Source organism: Macrobrachium rosenbergii, chromosome 21 (genome assembly GCF_040412425.1).
Source record: "Macrobrachium rosenbergii isolate ZJJX-2024 chromosome 21, ASM4041242v1, whole genome shotgun sequence".
Taxonomy (NCBI): domain Eukaryota; kingdom Metazoa; phylum Arthropoda; class Malacostraca; order Decapoda; family Palaemonidae; genus Macrobrachium; species Macrobrachium rosenbergii.
Window position 1 is genome coordinate 55,034,312 of NC_089761.1, and position 19,744 is coordinate 55,054,055.

The 19,744-nt window shown below is 34.9% G+C and overlaps 1 protein-coding gene across 5 annotated transcripts in view; it reads right to left on the reverse strand.

The window, feature by feature from the left end:
- LOC136850201 (inverted formin-2-like) overlaps positions 1-19,744 on the reverse strand; it is a 110,891-nt gene that overhangs the window by 12,972 nt on the left and 78,175 nt on the right. For all 5 annotated transcript variants that reach the window (XM_067123837.1, XM_067123840.1, XM_067123839.1 and 2 more), the window contains 5 exons: positions 19,063-19,179; positions 18,335-18,475; positions 17,080-17,258; positions 15,376-15,485; positions 9,335-9,510 (listed from right to left, as the gene is read on the reverse strand). In XM_067123837.1, coding sequence (XP_066979938.1) covers positions 9,335-9,510; positions 15,376-15,485; positions 17,080-17,258; positions 18,335-18,475; positions 19,063-19,179 — 723 coding nt within the window. The remainder of the gene's footprint in view (positions 1-9,334; positions 9,511-15,375; positions 15,486-17,079; positions 17,259-18,334; positions 18,476-19,062; positions 19,180-19,744) is intronic.

Here is a 19,744-nt window from a genome sequence, read left to right on the forward strand (position 1 = left end):
ACACAGCAGTTATAATGTTTTTTAGGATGTCCCCTCTTTCAAGGGCTACAGGGAGACCATTACCTCCTTGCTATAATTCATATTGGAATGGAGGGAAAGGACCTCATCTAGTGCAAAAGTACTTACTTCTGAACTTAGAATATTAATTTTTTTTAATCACTGAAAGCACTGTGAAAAAAGACTGAAAGGAATGATCAATACAGAATACTCAGAAATAGATTATTCATAATTACTGGAACAACAATCTCCTTCAAAACAAACACCTGGGGAATGAGCATAAGAGCAGGTTACAGCACTGCAAGCTCATAAAGTGAGGTTATTGGCTCAGACGCACCAGAGGATTTGCATGAGTAGGTTTCTTTCTTTAAATTTCCAGCTGAACACCCTTATGGACAGAGTCAACAGATTATAAACCCAATAGGCTCCAAAGGGAAATCAGCTTGCAAAGAGAAGTTTTTAGAAAAGGTGATAAATAAATAAGTATGAGATAACAGAAAATAAGACTGTTAACCCTGAATTCAGGAGATGTTGGTGGAAAGCAGGAATGAATTTACTCCTCGCTTCATAATTTGGAGGTCAGATGAGTACTGTAGTATTAAACCTGATACTGTACTAGAAAACTACAAACTGTTTGTAGCAGCAGCCTGCCTAATGTTGTGAGCAAAAACAGCTAGGTCAAGTAAAGAAGAGTGCTGAAGATGTTTGTAGTACATTTTATGCAACAAACATAATGAACCCCCTTTACGTCTATGCCACAAGAGTTTGAGAGAAGAGTCAGCTCCAAAAGACCACACTAAAGAACAGTACTCTAAACAATATACAATAGCTTCATCACAAAACAGTCAAAAACATTTCTGCAAGACATCTTTCTGAGAAACAAGAGGAATCAATATTATGTATATATGTTTCTAAAAGTCAATTTCTTGCTAAATTTAATTAAATCTACATCTAAGATCTTAAAAGAGTCCCTGACATTTAAAACAGTATAATTTAAATTTAAATCAGAATGCACAGGCAAAAGTGTTCTGGATTTATCAACTGTCGTATGTTGAGTTTTAGATGAGTTAAGCTTCATTCCCTACTTCACTCATAAATATGTACCAAATCTCTATTCAAGGATTCTGCAACCACAGATTTAAGGTGCACAAAAGAAACAATAGCTAGAAGCGTAGCATCATCAGTGTATGCAATCAATTTCTTCTCCAGACCTTGTCACACTTCACTACCTTGAGGAACACCTGAAACAACATCACTAAACCTACTACTCTATACGGGCCACTAACACAGATCCTTCAGGTTCTGCCTATTAAAAATTCATTTAAAATATTAATAAAAGTCCACCCAAATGTTAAATACTGACAAAACTACATCACAATTATACTACCAAGACTGCTGGGAGCAAGTTATCTTCTCAAAAACTGTAAATAAAACAGGGCTAATTGAGGATGGATGTAGTCCATTTGGTAATGCAGCAATGTTTCCCTTCCTCCAAACACAAAGAAAATTTGCAAGTCCACCTAACTTTTGGAAAATAGTATAATCTTGGAGGCACTGAAATCAGCAGTATTTCTAAAAGATTGGAAAAATCCTGTTAGGGTCTATGCCACCATAACTGTAAAGCCCCAAAAGCAATGTTTTGATTTTCTAGATCTGAAGGCCATTGAACACAATTTAGACTCGGGAAAGTATGAATGAGGCAATACTAAGGGCTTGTCAACGTCTGCTCATAAAGACCTGACTTAGTCCCTTTACTGCAGCAATGTTTCCCTTTCTCCTAACAGAAAGAAAATTTGCAAGTCCAACTAACTTTCAGAAAATAGTAGCAATCTGAGGGACAATGACATCAGCAATATTTTTGAAAGACTGGAAAGATCGCATTAGGGACTGTGCCACCATAACAGTCAAGCCCCAGAAGCAAAGTACTGTGAAGGCCACTGGACACAAGCTCTGGAAAGTATGACTGAGGCAACACCAAGGAATTTCACACTGTTTGCTCATAAAGACTTGAGCTGAAAGTTCTGCCTTCTGTTTAGGGCAGCAAACAGCAGTTCCATCAGCTACTATAAGGGGGAGGCAAACTAGGAACAACTCCTGAGTGACAATTTAAGGGTGGACCACCACTTATGGCCATCACCACTTGAGGTCAAGATCTTCACACCCTCATTATAAGCTCTCTCACAAACTACCTGAGCTTAACTTCTAAGCTCAGTGAAATTATGCCACAAAAGTCAAATAAATTGTTCATCCATACATGACAAGGTTCTTGTTTTCATGATAGACAAGCTCACATGCAGCATTAAACCACAGATTATCTTTTAAAGCGAAGTTTGAGGATCTTAGAAGGAATTCTCTTCTTGATAATATTGCTAAGATGATCACTGAAACACTCAGTAATATTTAGACTTTATAAATATTGTTCAAACTAAGCTCCATAAGATCACTGTGAATACCATCCCAATTGGGCTGGAACAACCTGATCCATCTCCACATTAACCTTTATCAAAATATGATCACATGAGGCCACTAGCCAAACTACTCCATAAGATACAATCCCTGTCACATCTGTGAATACAAGGTCAAGATGGTTGCCAGATTGGTGTGTGGGTTCATTTATTAACTAATCATAACCAGAAATAGTGCAGAAATCTAAAGCAGCAACACCATGATTATCTGTGGCAGTAACTGAGTTCAGCCACTCAGTGTGGTGAGCAATGCAATCACCAATAAAAATGAAAAAAGCCTTGGAGTCAGCTTCCTGAATTGCCACCATTTGGGTAAGCAAGCAGCCATAAATAGTCATCCAAATCTGGGTTCCTAAAACTAGCAAAAATATAGAGACTTATGTCTTCCACAGACTTTAAACACCTGCGTTTCATGACATCCACCCTCATACAGTGGCCCATGGGATAGGGAGAAATCCTTTCTAATATACAGAGCCACAGACTCTTGGAATGGCATTAAGCTCTAGTAAAATAGGCTTCTTACACCTTGGAATCAACTGTTATGAAATGTCACAAATCAGATACAAGAGTTTTAGAACAAAAGAGGATACTGAAATTGACAGCACAAGTATCTAAAACTTATTTATTCTTATATAATCCATGCACATTGCCAAATAAAATATATTTCCATGATCGATTCTGTGGAACAAGATTAAGTTCAATACTACCAAAAAGAGGCAATAACATATACAGTAAAACAAATATAAAAGAATATTTGCAAAATAAACAAAAACAGGACCAATGTATATATGTAAAATTAATACTGTACTGAAAAGTTTAAGACCATAAAAAGACAAAATTATCACTGGTATTAAACTGGTCAACTAGGAGGAGCCAGCACACCCAACAAGGACAAATGCATCTCCAGATTTACCAGATGCTGGAGGAAGGACCATAGTGAACATTTTGCAAATGAAGTCATGGGTAAATAAAAAGAAAATGATAAGGATGACACAATCTCTTGCTAAACCACCAAGCCTGCCATACTCACAGTTTTGGAGAAAACAAGACTAAAAGGAAACTGATGGAAAAGTGTGCCTGAGTGCACCCCTAAGCAAGGGAGCTGCAATCCAGGACAATGGAAGATCCTGGTACAAAGACTATGGCACCATCCAAGACTGAAACCAGGTGGTTTATTTCAGAGTGGCCTTCTCCTAGAAGAGATGCCTACCAGGCTAGTGAGTCTTCTACACAGCAAGAAAGGGCAGATCAAAGTAGTTAAGAAGTGTAGGGTATTCAGTGTTGTCAAGTAGAGTACACCCCCCTTATCAGTGGGGGATGCGTACCACACCACCCCTGTTCGAATCTCCGACTGGCCAATGAAGAATAAGAGGAATTTATTTCTGATGATAGAAATTAATTTCTCGCTATAATGTGGTTCGGATTCCACAATAAGCTGTAGGTCCCGTTGCTAGGTAACAATTGCTTCTTAGCCACATAAAATAAATCTAACCCTTCGGGCCAGCCCTATGAGAGCTGTTAATCAGCTCAGTGGTCTGGTTAAACTAAGGTATACTTAACCATAAGCCCCTGGCAAATAGCTACAATCCGCAAATACTTAAAACCCCCTGAAAACACTTAAAACTGCCTATTTTGATAGTTCAAACACAAAAAAACTCTAAAAATGCTTATACCTGAGTATTTTAATAGTTTTATCACAAAAAGTGCATTTAGTCATGAAAATGATATGAAAAAGGGATTTTGACAAAGGAAAAATCTATTTCTGGGGGAAGACCTGTGTCACCCAGTGAAATGGTTCCATTTAGCACATTTCTAGGTATAAGAATTGCCACATATACCAGAGAAAAAGCTATCTAGAATGCCGAGGTTACCACCCCCGGAGCGATCACTTATAAACGGTGTCGATATACACCAGGGGTGAGCGTAAACCACTATCACAGGCCTTCGTCCAACCGATCTCTCTATTCTCAGAGTCCCAACTTGAGTGTGCCGTTACAAACCTGTAACCAAGGATACTCACTAGCTCACCCACTAAGCGTCATCACGAGACCTGTGCTAAATGGAACCATTTCACTGGGTGACACAGGTCGAGCCCAGAAATACAGTAATTAGTGAATATTTCTCAGTGAAAAATACCACAAATGGGCGAATTTTCCGTGAATAATGTGTATATATGTTTCATAGAGAAATCTGCGAATCAGTGAGTCTGCAAATTGTGAGAACGTGAATACGGGGGGTTTACTGTATATGTCAACAGTAAAAATTATGTAATGAATACACCAGATTATTATGAGCTGGTGTAGGCATAGAAAAATGTCCATGACCAGAGAGGAATCCAACAACAGACTGTACTGGCCAGCCTTAAAGGGAACCTTAATCTCTCTAGTAATAGTATGTCAACAGGCAGTTGGTGCCTTGGCCAACCTACTACCTTTTCTGCTTGTTGGACAAAAGGGCTGGTGAACCAGTAACTTTCCATGATCATTATACTCTATATACACATGTGATTAACAGGATTGTAATAAAATATTGTTTTTCAGGTCTGCCTTCTTATGAGATATACCTATCAGTTATATATTTTTGCTCTATTTCAAGTGCCTGCAGTCACATAAGTTTAGTCTGGTTCACGGAATCCTTTACAGATGGTAATATGTCAGGCAAAAGTTCCAGAGCTAGGCAATATAACCTTAAAGGACATCATATTTAATGGTCCAGATCATTATTTTAGATCCATGATACTAATCTGTCAGAATGTGTGTTAGATCTAAAATGCTTCCTTTCAGAGGTAGATTGTCTGACTATGACAACAACTGCCAGTTCCCTGGACTTAGACCCATAAAATAAAAACTCTGGAAACCACATGGCTGTTCCGAGTTGATTTGAAAATAAAGGCTTCAAATCTCTTGGAATTAAATTTTGAACATATAAATATGTACCGTACATTAATATGGAAATTCTATTTTGTTTCAATACAGACCCAATACTTTATGTTATACCTTAATGTGTGTTGCAGACACACCTAGAAGAAGGCAGACACATCCTAGAAGAAGAAAGAAGAGTATTTTTTTCATTTTCCACCCATCTAAGTATGCATCCTCATCCCTGAGCACCTCAAGTAGTGAAGATTGGTTATTCTCAGCAGCCTTGTTATTGCTAAGGTTTCATTATAATTATATTGAATATTTAAATCATCTTTGGCAATGCTCTCCTTTACAATATCTTTTATTGGATCATTTGGCAGAGGTAATTCCACCACCTGCAATTTCATCTAAGTTTACCCTTTATGAGCGTTCACCTGCTTTGACTTCTGGGAAGTGTTCCCGCCATCTTTTCAAGTAATATTTTTTCTCATTTAATTATGATTTTGGCACCCTGTAATGGTCTATATTAGCTTAGCTTTTGTCTCTGTTACACTTACATATGCTTAAGTTCATTTGTGTTTTCATGCTAGCTGTGCCTCTAACTCATGCTATAGGCAGAGGACAGGAAAAAACTCTGCAAAGTATTCTCGTCATCCTGAGGAGTAAGGATGTTGCAAGGCGCACTTCAAGCAGTTCTACTGCTTTTAGTGGCTTTGATACTAAGCAGTTTTCTTGTGCTTGGTTACTAAAATATGGATTCCCACAGTGCGAACTCACACAGCATGGATAAAAGTGTCTCACTGTATAAATATTTCCAAGTAATGGAGCTGCAATTCTCAGTAACTTGTTTTAAATAGTTATCCCAGTTTTCATCATGTCATGTGGCCCAAATTTTGCGCGTCAATGTTCAAAAAACTTACTGAGTAACACTACATGGTTTCCTCCCCTTTTCCCTGCGCCTTACCCAGCTCATAACATGCACCCACACTTGTCCATGTTGAGCAGTCTGGTACCACCTGCAGGTCCATGAACTATCCTGTGGTAGTTTACCTAATTCTGGTCAGGAGCTCAGCTCGCCCATGCTGTTCACCCTGTGGGGTTTGATATGATTATCAGTGGATAATAATTCTCCCTCTCAGTTAAGTTGCGTCATCCACTGGTAGGGATCTAAATTTAGGGGGTTCCTCTGCTTATGGATTCAGATTCTTCTCAAGCTATACTGACTGAGACTATGTGGCTTCTTAGCATAAAGTTCACATGGGACAGATCCATTCGAAGCCACTACTGCCACACAATGGCAGACTTTCTACAATACTTGTGGAGAGTGAGGAAGTTGTCAATATTGCTTATAAAAAGCTCTCGTTCTTCCTTCTCCAAAGTATTTGATTGCAGAAGTATTAACTGGAATTAATGCGATGACATATGACATATATACCAGTACTTGAGACCTCAAGCATGGTATTTAATCATTAGTATAGTGTTTTAATAGGAGGAAGGAAGGCATATAGAATTTATGCCAAAGGCCAAGTGCTGGGACCTATGAGGTCATTCAGCACAGAAATGGAAATTGAGAGTAAAAAGATTTTAAAGGTGTAACAGGGGGGAAAACCTCACAGTTGCACTAAGAATAATGGTTAGGAGAGGGTGGAAAGTAAGGTGGAAGAAGGACAATATGAATGAATGCACAGTAAAAGGAATAAAAGAGGTTGCAGCTAGAGACTTAAGGGACGCTGCGAAGAACCTTAAGTAATGACTACAGTGCACCACATGAGATGCATTGATGGCACTAACCCCCCTATGGGGAGTGCCTTACTAGTGATGGTTTTGACCCCACTGAACATTCATTTTTATGAATTTAACCTTCAAAATGGCCTTTTTATTTAGCCTTAGCTTCTGCTTTGAGTAATTTAGCTCTACATCCTATGCATCCATTATCACACACCATAAATTGATTAAGTATTGATTGGTCTTACACACCAAGATTTGTGACCAACATGCTGACAATATCTTCTAGATTCAGTCATCATCTAATTTTGTTATACTTATGCTGCCTTGTAGCTAGCAAGGAAGACCTTACCATATACCTTGTCAAATTGAGACTATTTTACATCTCTAACAGAGCTGTAAAGTATTCTCTCAAAAGAACCTTTACTTTCAGAAAGGGCATATTCATGACTATTTTTTTATTGTGTGTCATTAAATGCTTCCTAAGAACTATTTCCTTTTGGCTGAGAAAACTAATTTGAAGCGCATTTCCATCCACCTCTGAGTCTGAAGCATCCATGCTAAAGGTCAAGGGCCATGAGGTCAGGGCTGGAGCAAATATGGTAGTTTTTAAAAGTCAACTGAGATGTGAATGCAATTCTAGGCATGACAACATAGAAGTCCCCTTTTATAGTACTTTCATTAAATTTTTCTTGAGAAACATAAGTACATGAATTCATATTAAATCAGTCCTATGGTGACAGCAGGTAAAGTTTTGTCTCAACATGAAGAAAGAATGAGGCGAGGGGAACCCAATTCATCTTCCTCTTTGTCGTTATAAAGAACCCCCTGATTTTGAGGTACAGATATCTGGGGTACCTACTACTCTCCCTCGTCACAGTGGTAACCATTTTCACCTGTGCTGTGCTTTTATAAGCAAGTTAGAGTACAGTCTTGCTATCACAACCTTGCTATCCTCCAGACTTCTGTTACACCTACTAACCTTCAGCTAACAGGGTCCATAGGTCCACCATTTCAAAAATCTCTGGTGATGTATGGCCTTGGAGTCCATCTCCCCTAAGAAGCTACCCATGAAAATGTTAATTAATAAGTTTGTGTTGAAACATATTTTTATGTATAAATAAAAATTTTTTCATGTAGAAGTCATTACTTTATGAAAAATTTGCTCTCCTCTCAATCTCTCCCTGTAACTGGTACAGACTATGAAGACAAAAACTGATTTTCACCACTAGAAGTGCTCAAGGACCTAGATACATACCCAGGTGATAGGGGACTCCCCTGAAACATTCAGATTAAGCTAAGATACAGTAATGGGTTTGGACATTAGAAAAATTTATCCTTTTCTTCATATATATACTGTATATATATATATATATATATATATATATATATATATATATATATATATATATATATATATATATATATATATATATATATATATATATATATATATATATATATATATATATATATATATATATATATATATATATATATATATATATATATATATACAAGGGATTCCTGAAACATTCAGAATAAGCTAGATGAAGTAATGGGTTTGGACATTAAAAATTTATCCTTTATATATATATATATATATATATATATATATATATATATATATATATATACAGGCAGTATATATATTATATATATATACAGGCTCGGTTAACAGTGATCCAGTTTTATGGGGCTTGTCTAGTGGCGAAAATCGGCAATTTTCGGCGCCGAAAATCAATTTCCGCTTATCAGCGCCGATAATTGGGTATTGGCGCCGATACATACTTAACAGAGGTGCCGATAACCAAAAATCGGCGCTTTTCGGTAACGGTAACCCCGAAAATTGCCAAAAAGTGCCGAAAAATCCCCATAAAAGCGCTGAAAATCGCTGATAACCGAGACTGACTATATATATATATATATATATATATATATATATATATATATATATATATATATATATATATATATATATATATATATATATATATATATATATATATATATATATATATATGGGGACTCCTGAAACATTCAGATTAAGCTAAGTTAAAGAAATGGGGTTGGACATGAAAAATTTATCTTTTTCTTAATATGTGTACAGTACAGTAATATATATATATATATATATATATATATATATATATATATATATATATATATATATATATATATATATATATATATATATATATATATATATATATATATATACATACATATATATATATACATATATATAAATATTGTATATAATTTGACTGTACATAAAATACTAACCTTCCTAGCTTCTTCTATTTTGGTACAAAGAGTATGGAAAATTCCAAAACAGTCTTCTATCCGAAACTTGGCTTCATCTTCACAAAAATATTGAGAAAGTTTCACTCTTGATCGCTCAACTTCTTCTAAGCTTTTTTCCAAGTCTTTGACCATTTCTTCAGCTTTTGAAGTAAACTCTAAAAAAAAAAAAATGGGAGTGTTCAGTGATTTAGTTATGGCTAAGAGATTTGACATTTACAATAAGACTTGTGGATAAGTCATCCCTGCCATTGAGTAAATTTGGGTTATTTACAAGTTGCAAATAATTAAATAAATCAATATAACTGCTGGAAATATTAGTGGTTAAATGTCCTTTGAATATTTCACTCCAACTAAGGATGTCATATAACTAAAGGTAAAATTCGGGAATTAAAGCAAACAATAAATTAGTTACATAAAAACTATTCAATTTAGCTATAGTTCTGTATAGTCTTTTAAATGATTTAGTGATAGATTTACTTGACCATAAACTAAATAATCAAACTTGTTCTTTAGAAGTAGAATAGTAATAAAATTAATGATTACTTAATTTTAGATTTAAAACATGAATACAGGTAGTCCTCTACATACTACTTTCATCTTACAAACTTTTAAAGATACAATCTTCCATGTTTCCATGATATATGGGGGATATAAATTTTATTTCATGTACTTCACTGCCACTTTTTCAAGGAGAGAGTCAAGATTCTTTATTAATGTAACTTTTATTTTTTATGCATGATCAACTTCTCTTGACAGATAGCTTGATTACTGCAGTGCTATGTTGTAGCCTAACTACAATGTTGGATGCCTAGGCTAACTTCATTCATTTTACAAACCAATTCAACTTACAAACCAGCTTTTGCAATGGAACTGGTTTGTATGTAGAGGGTTACCTACACAGTATATTGTTTCCCTGATTAACCTCAAAATTATTTCATAGTCAAGAAATAGTGTCTGATTTTCTTTTGAAAAAGTACATACAAAATATAATTCAAATACTCTAAAAAGTATTTAATTACAGTACCATACATGAAAATTGCTAGGCATTTAAATATTACAGATATACAGTAGAAGAAATCCCTAGTTTATGTGTGGATAGTAGATTAAAGATGAGTATCATAATCATTTTGTATCAAGTAATCTAGAAATTCTATATGACAACTTGTTAAGTAGTTTTAAACTTTGTTCCAAATTCAGACATAAAATTATGAAAAACATTACTGTATCAAGATAACTTGTGAATATACAATACTGCTTATATAAATTCATAAATTTAATAATATTACTCAATTTACACAACGGAAATTTCAGCTGATCAAAAATATTAAGGATAAAATTAACATTATTCCCAGTACCTTGCTCTGCACCGTCAATCTGAATATGAAAATCAAAGATATTTAGATGGAATATGTAATATTACATGCAGATAAAGTTAATAGTAATTTTGGACTTAAATGTAAGAAATATCCTCAAGTTTTAATCTTACAAACAGAATCAAGCAAACATAGTAACTTTGAGATGAACATACTGACTAGAAAAACAAAGGGAGCAACAATAACCTAGATGTCCTCCTTAACTATATGGTACATAAATCAAAATCATATATATGTATATATGTATATATATATATATATATATATATATATATATATATATATATATATATATATATATATATATATATATATATATATATATATATATATATATATATATATATATATATTATATATATATATGTAATGGGTAATGAAGGTGACCTTTTGGGGAAAGAATGTGATAGCTTTTCGAAGGTGTGAGACTGTATGACAGAACGCAGCATGAAGCAAATACTTGGGTGTTTTCCAAACTCAGGTCATTGTTCTCAGAGATCCTTAGTCACAAAGTGCAATTTCAGCATTGAAGCTTCTAGAAGCTTATCTGTTTACAGATCCAGATTTGAAGAGAATATCACTGCATTTTTCCTGGTCTGGGTCACGTTGAAAGTGCATAGATTCAACGTGGTTAGACATTGGAGTGATGCACCGGGAATTGCTTAATTCCGGTGGAGTATAATCCTATGTGTGTATGACCAAGTACCTCGTGTCGCCTTGGAGTACAGAGGGCATGTCCTTGTCGTACACTGAACTTGTTGGGGATGTCACGAGAGTGTGTTCATATGTGCACTGAAGAATGAATATAATGGGATGGATCATTGAATGAGTGGGCACTGCAATCCGTTATTTGTATAATTTAGCATGTGAACTGTGCAAAGGGAGGCATACACATGGAGACTGTGTTCCAGAGGACTCTTGTGAAGTGAGTAAAACTCATTAACACTTTAAACTCATTTTCAGATGGTGGAAAACCCATTTATGTTGCAGTGAAATCCTGTGAATCGTTTCGACTCTTTTTGAGTATGGTTAATATAATGATATCTTTTTCCCCTTACAGGAATTCCGCCTTCCTCTTCAATATAGGAAGTGGTGTATTTTGACTTGTATATGATATGACTTTTATTATGATCTTTGTGACATTTATTATTGTTTGGATGACAGATGGGTTGTTTATGCATTTCGCCTGTACAAGCGGATGTCTACGCTTGGGCACGATTCAGTAGATTTTTATACATATGTGGGAATCACTCTATTTCCATTTCGTAGCTTATTTAAAATTGTTTCCGTTATTCCTGTCAATAAAGTTTAGTTTTGTATCTCAGTGTCTCATTCTAGTAGACCTTGGAATTTAGTTAGGTGTAATGAATAACTTATGAAGTGAAGATGAAAGATCAACTGACATAACAAGTCAGCTTTCGCTACCAAACACATCTCAGAGTAAGCAAGATGCTAAACTCTGTGCTTAAAACAGAGAATTAAACAAAAGACCACCCTCAAACTCAGGCTGGTAATGGTGGCAGCAGTTAAAAGTAGTTAGCAGAGGAGTTAGAATTTGTTAGGTAGATAATTGGATAATTAAGTATGCATACGCTTCCGAAGAGACGTAATTTAGGGTTGGCATCTCAGAATAGGTTTTTGTGGGGGTCAGCAGTGTTAGGATGTTGCTGTGAGGCGAGCATCTCTCGCAAGCTAGTATTTCTTGAGGAGTTACTTTGTGTGTGTTTAATAATGCGTCTCGACACATGAGTTGTCAGTAAGGGATAAATAGGGCATTGTATCTTTTGGGGAGTGTTTAGGGATATACTGATGGGTATAAAATGAAGTAATTGCGGTATCTTGCCCGCTTGTGTGTGTTAAAACACGCGAAAATATGCACGGGAGTGTGGCATCTTGGGTGAATTCATGCGCTGTTGGCAGGAAAAACGTATGTAAGTGTTATGGTTTTCTTTTTGGTTGTTGCTTTAGTGCGAAATTGTCCTTTTCGTTATGTTATAACGGATATTTGATTGTGACGGTTGGGTTACATCATCACCTCAGTGACACAGTAATTGCGTCACAGGCTTGGGCGGAGTATGCGTGCTTCGTCATGATGCACTTGAATAGTGTGCATTTCATGTATTTTGTTTTCCTTTTTTTTGTATGTATAACAATCGGCAGTGCACATCGACATTTAGGGTTTTTTTTTGTTGTATTGGGTCTGGGAACTTCTCTTATCTGTCTAAACAACATTTCTGCTGTTGAATGTCTGTTTAATAGGTAGTTTTCTAACTTTAGGGGTGAAATTTTCCATTCTGTTTCTAAGGTTAGAAACCTTGACCAGCTGCCACTTCCAAAGAGGGAGTCGAAGTGAGTCAAGGTTGGGTCAAGGCAATATTTACTTCTTTTGGGTTTGTTTTGTACTGGAGCATAAGGTTCAGGTGTAATTAAATTACAATTTTGTTTTGATTTTTCTAAAGAAAGGTTGTCAGAGGAGGTTCCAGCGGTTGTCAACTGTGCCGAGTTGCTACCATTAAAGGGCCCAGGGGTACTCAAATCCTTATAATGGCTTGTCATAAAGATTGAGGAAAAAAAATGTAAACCTGAAAATCTTAAAAAGATATCAGTGGCCTTTCTTGGAGTTTATTCTTCCACCAATGGCACAAGTTAGAAATGACTCCCAAATGTCCACCCCCTACCCTACCCCACAGGGGAATGGCACAACATGATTAGAGTGGTCCAAGTGTAAGCCAAACCCGCTTGCTAGGACTAAGAGTATTACAAGAATACAATCGTCCCCACCCTAATCACATCATGGGCAAACCGGACAGAATGCCAAGGGCCCTATCTCCAGAACCAGACCCCCCTGGACTCCATGGTCCAGCCCTAATGAATAGTTCCGCCTTTGAGATATCAATCTGATATCTCTCAGGTCCGAACATTATCGGGTAGTTGATGGTTCTACCACAGTTCTGACTATTTAGCTTCGGATATAAACCCAATCCCAGCTGGGAAATCTTTTCCTTTTTATCAGGTCCAATAAATTTTACAAAAAGTGGAAAATTCCACAAAATTAGTCCAAATAATTATATAATAATATATGAGACTCTTGGACTCAAACCCGGGAACAAATTCATGTATATATATATACAGGCAGTTCCCGGTTTACGACAGGTCCGACTTACGACGTTCCGAGGTTACAACGGTTTTCACATATATTCATCAGAAATTATTTCCTGGTTTACGACGCATGTTCCAGGGTTACGACGCGTCGTAAGCTGATCCGTCATAAGAAATATGGCTCCAAAATGGCAGAATAATCAAAATTTGGAGTTTTTTTTATGAAAAACTCAATAAAAATGCAGTTTACATTGTTTCTAATACACCAAGAGCATTAAAAGTAAGGTTTTCTTAGGATTTTTGACGATTTTCGACAATTTTTCGGTTTACGATGATTTTCGGCTTATGACGTGGCGTAAGAACGGAACCCCTTTCGTAAACCAGGGACTGCCTGTATATATATGTATGTATGTATGTATGTATGTGTATATATATATATATATATATATATATATATATATATATATATATATATATATATATATAATGGGACTAATTTAACTTATTATCAACTAAAAATTCCCTTGGTAACATATATGAAAATATATTATTTCCAAGGTAGAGCTAATTGGATATTAAAGGACGTTTGTAGCTTACTGATTGTATACGAATCATGGTGATGTGATAAAAAGTCATATATATATATATATATATATATATATATATATATATATATATATATATATATATATATATATATATACAGTGGAATTTTTGTAAATGTCATTGAGAACAATCTTACAATCAACTTTTATAAAAAGAAAGGTAAGGCCATAACATGAATATCAGTCATGGCTGTATAATCTTGACCCTGTAATTTCAAAAGAACCTTTTACATTTTTAAATTTTAAGGAAGGTAGTAGATATTATTATATATATATATATATATATATATATATATATATATATATATATATATATATATATATATATATATAAGGGATTTTGACAAAGAAAAAATCTATTGCTGGGGAAGACCTGAGTCACCCAGTGAAATGGTTCCAATAGCACTATTTCTAGGCATAAAAATTGCTAAATATACCAGAGAAAAAGCTATCTACAATGCCGGGTTACTACCCCGGTGTAACACCTAATGTGCTATTGGAACCATTTCACTGGCTGACACAGGTCGAGCCCAGAAAATATATATATATATATATATATATATATATATATATATATATATATATATATATATATATATATATATATATATATATATATACACATATACATATACATATACATATACAGAAATATAAATATATATATATATATATATATATATATATATATATATATATATATATATATATATATATATATATATATATGTTCCTCACATTAATACTAATATTTCTGTAATATACAGTACATTATTGCCACTCTCATACCATACTGTATAACAATATAACTCACTAACTGATATTTCATGGTCAAAAGCAGTACATATGTCTATTCATAACCAAATAACTTTTCTCATAAGGGCATCCATATCTTCATTACTGCAAACTCCCTTCAGCTATCAACATTCTTAGTAAACCTTACCTTTGAAGTGATTTAACACATCCTCAGGAGCTTTTTCAAGATTTTTACTTAGTACACTGAGATCACTTCTTAGAGTTCCAACTTCTCCAGTTAAGCCCTCAACAGACAATCTGTAATGTTATTAAAACTGTTTACAGCATAAAAATTTTTACAGTATTTATGCAATTATACAACACAGTACTGCAATCCTTGTAGTAATCATCATTTGCTTTTCAGATCAGATTTTCCTTTTACAAGGTCAAGATGTGAAATGGGATCACTCCACCTTCTTCTTTCTAGTGCATATTTTTGCATGAATTTCAATCTAGAATGAGCTTAAAAGTTTCTAAAAGCTAAAGAATAAGATGGTCATGAAGCAACATCATCAACCTTATAATTGCCAACATTCATGTTCTTCAAATATTTCTATACTTCACCGTCTTTTGTTTAAAAGATATTAGAGGGACAGTAGTCTCATGGCAGATTCACCAGATTTTCCAGGTAGTCTGAAAATAAGGCTAGGAGATCAATATGGCTGGGGAAACAACTCTAATACTAATGGGTTTGCATAAAAAGATTTTGTTATAAAAACTCAGTTTGTTTCATCACAACCCCATTGGTAACATTTATGTACGCAAGATCCAGGAGAGCACTTGGAGACTGTATGAGTAGGACCAAGGATTTGGTAACTGGCAACCTCTGCTAATAATGTATTGGTGGTTCCCATACCCATTCCTTCAAGCTGGACATGGCTAGGAAGTGACAAACAAACTGCTTCATCACATCAATCTCCATTACAGAGAATGTGATCAAGGATGGAGTGAACAAGCTGGAGCCTGCTTCACTATTGCCTTCATAGAAGAAAAAGGGTGATAAACCCATACAATGGAAACTCCAGTCTCTGGTCAGGCAGATTAAATAAGTGTAGGGCAGCCATCATATTCCTTGATTGTTCCTCTTACATATTATAGCCTTAGTCTGACATTCCCAATGATTCTGATGTGGCAATCAGTGGCAAGTCCAAAACACCCCTTACTACATAATCTTATGTGGCTTTCATCCGAAGTCCTACAGCTGATGCCTTTTTCATGGGGGTCTGCAGCCTCTGGAGTCCGAAGATGTCATACACCCATTACTGTACCTGTTACTACTGAAACGCCAATTGTGCTGGAAATACGTCCTATGGTGCAAAAACTACATTTATACACTTATTAAAAAGAAAGGAACAAAAAATGCCTATAAAAGAGTGAGGACTTATATAATGAATGTGATAAGGGTTAGAATAATAATGAAAAATTGGTACATGTATCTTACAAAGAGAAAAGATGCTAGGGAAAACTCGAAAGAGCTGTTAACAACACTGTAGACATAAAAAAGTGAGGAAAGTGACTGTTAAGTAGTACTTGTACTTCCAAGTGGTGCTTATGCTATGAGACCACTATTCTTTTTCTATCTGTTAGACGGAGGACTTGAGCCTGAAGACATTTGAAAACTAAAAATGTTGGCATATATAAGTGATGGGGTTGAGATGAAGCAAATTCTAAATAAATTTTTTCTTAATTCAGTAACATCAAGTGCTGATATATAAGTTCCTCTCAGATATCTCACATTCAGAAAAGATTCAGTCCCTGAAATAAACAACCTTTAATTTGTTTCTAGACTTCAATTACACCTGCTGCTCATTTTACATATAAATGGTAAAATGGTTATACAGTATTAATTTACCTTGATGCTTTGGATATCTCTTCAAGCTCCTCTTCAAATTTCAGTAACTCTGTATTTTCTTCTTGTGAAGTTTGAACGACGTAATGAAGAAGAGTCATTCCTGGCTTGTTGGCTCTTGTTTCCCATAGTTTTGACAAAGTATTGAGTTTGAAGCCCAGGGCATTTCCTGCATAGCTGCCCTACATATGATGAAAACAAATAAGTAAGACAGTGTTCTGGAATGGTTCAACTGTTTGAAAAGAATGGAGGATGGTAGACTGGAGTTTAAAATTTGTAAGTGTTGGGAAAAGAGAGGAGAGGTAGACCTGTAAACAGATGGATAAATGGAGTGAAAGAGATGTTGGAAAGAAGGGCTGCTCCAACATCCAAAAAGCAAGAGAGAATGCATGCAAGATTGAGGTACTTGGTGCAGTGTGTGTGTGTGTGTGTGTTTGGTGGGGGGGTCAACACCCTTTTGGTCAGTCTTCCGAGTGGCTGTAGGAAATTGTTGGTGATGTGGAAGTTTTCTGCTCCTGGGTTCATCCACGATTCAACAGTTTAAGTGTTTAGGTGGCAGTGATCTTTGTCTTTTCTTATGAGTCAATCCCCTGATAGGGGAAGTTGGATTTATGTTGAAAACAAATGTATGGCTAGTCATTGTGCTGTGTATGAATCAGAAGTTGCCCTTAAAGCTACCTGAGTAATGCTAAAAAAATTATGCTTACGATATAAGTAAATGTGATGATAAAAATTGGTGATGTTGTTTAAAAACCAGTTTTAGAATTACTGTATAATTTTTGCAAAGTTAGTTTTCTAAAATGGTGGGCATCTGGCTATACCAAGATACTAAGAATATAGAAAATCTATTTATAAGTGTAATGAATTAGCTAGACTACAAAGAAAATGTCTATGATCTTCAGACTATGAAATACATGTACTGTGTTGTACATTTACCATAAATTGCAACTATAAAACATACAGGAAATAAGTACAGGTATATGATATTACAAAAATGAAGTCATCAAGTGAATAATGAAAACATATAAGTATCCCCATAATAAGTAAAAGGCCAGTGTTTTACATAATTTTACAAAATACAGATACGGCTTTACTTCTGGAACTTAAATTTAATGAGAATAAAACATAATGTGCATAAATTACCATATTAATGAAGTCTTAGGGTAAGAATATAAGTACTGTATTTAGAAGCAGAAACCCAGCTTTATCCCAGGAACTAAGATTTAATAATAAAAAAAGTATAAACAGTATATCTTACCATATTAATGAAGTTCCCAAGCGTAAGAACATAAGCGAAGAAATCTTGAATGCTTTCACTGTGAAGAATCTTGTCTGAGATAGTTAACAGTAACTGAAGCTGTGGTTTGAGACACTCTACTGTTGGGCCTAATTCTTCCATCTGCAAGGTTCAAAGGCAAGAAATTGCACTATGGTAAAAATATTGTTATAAACAAAAGCAGTATTCAAATGATATCACAGCTTCAACACCTTTAACCTACTTAGCCAGTGAAGACCAATAAACATGTTTTTTTTTCTTTCTTTAAATCTTCAATTGAAAACCCTTATGGACAGAGTCAACAGACAATAAACCCAAGAGGGTTCCAAAGGGAAATCAGCCTGCAGAGAGAGACAAGTTATAAGAAAAGGTGATAAGGAAAGAGAAAATCAAACTAATGCACGTGAATTTCAGAAGACGTCAACAGTGAGCAGGATTGAATTTGCTCCTCACTTAAACATTTGGAGATCAGAGGATTCCACAACAGCACTAAGCAAACTATTCCGCGTTTTAGCTGTAGCCATGATAAAACTCCTCGCAAACTGAATAACATTAAACTTGATGCCAGAAAAGTCACACTGTTTGCTGCAGCAGCCTGCCTAGTGTTGCAAACAAAAACAGCTAAGTTAGAAAAAAAAAAGGGGCAGTGGGTGTTTCTCACTGAATGGATAACACATCATTACCAATAATGTACAAATCAAAAGACTTACCTGTATCATACCTTCAATACACACTTTGAAGCTTGGCACCTTAATAAGTAATCTATAAAATTTTTCTGCATTTCCCAGTTTTTCTTCTTCACCACTGAAGTCCTTTATTACTGCAACCTAAAATAATAAACAAATATAAATACAGTAATCTAAAGGTTAACAGCATGCTATATCAACAACATATCAAAAGTAAAGCCTTTACCATAAACGAAGTTTACAGCTAAAGTTTAGGCTTGTTTAATTGCATACACAAAACATAGAAATAACACTCCTAAACCTTTGGCAGTCAGGAGTTTCAGAATAAATAACTGACAGTAACAGTAACAGTAAAATATGGGGTGTGTAAAGCTTACAGGTACAACATGTGTCTTTTGTACTATTAAAACTTCATAATTAAAAAAAGTTTGTCAACACATACATAAAAAATAATTTGAATCACAGAAAGCAGTTAAATGGAACTATGTATCACGCTTCTTGGAAATTTAATGATTAATTACCATTAACTTTCCCCTATAAAGCAGGTATGACTGATATCCTAAAACACACAAAAAGAATACTCAAAAGAAAACAGAAATTTTCTTATATTCCCAAGAAAATTTAGACATTTTAACATAAAGAGTGGTCTAAGAGTTACTCCATCCATAGATCTGACACCATAACTAAGTACAATATACACATCCCA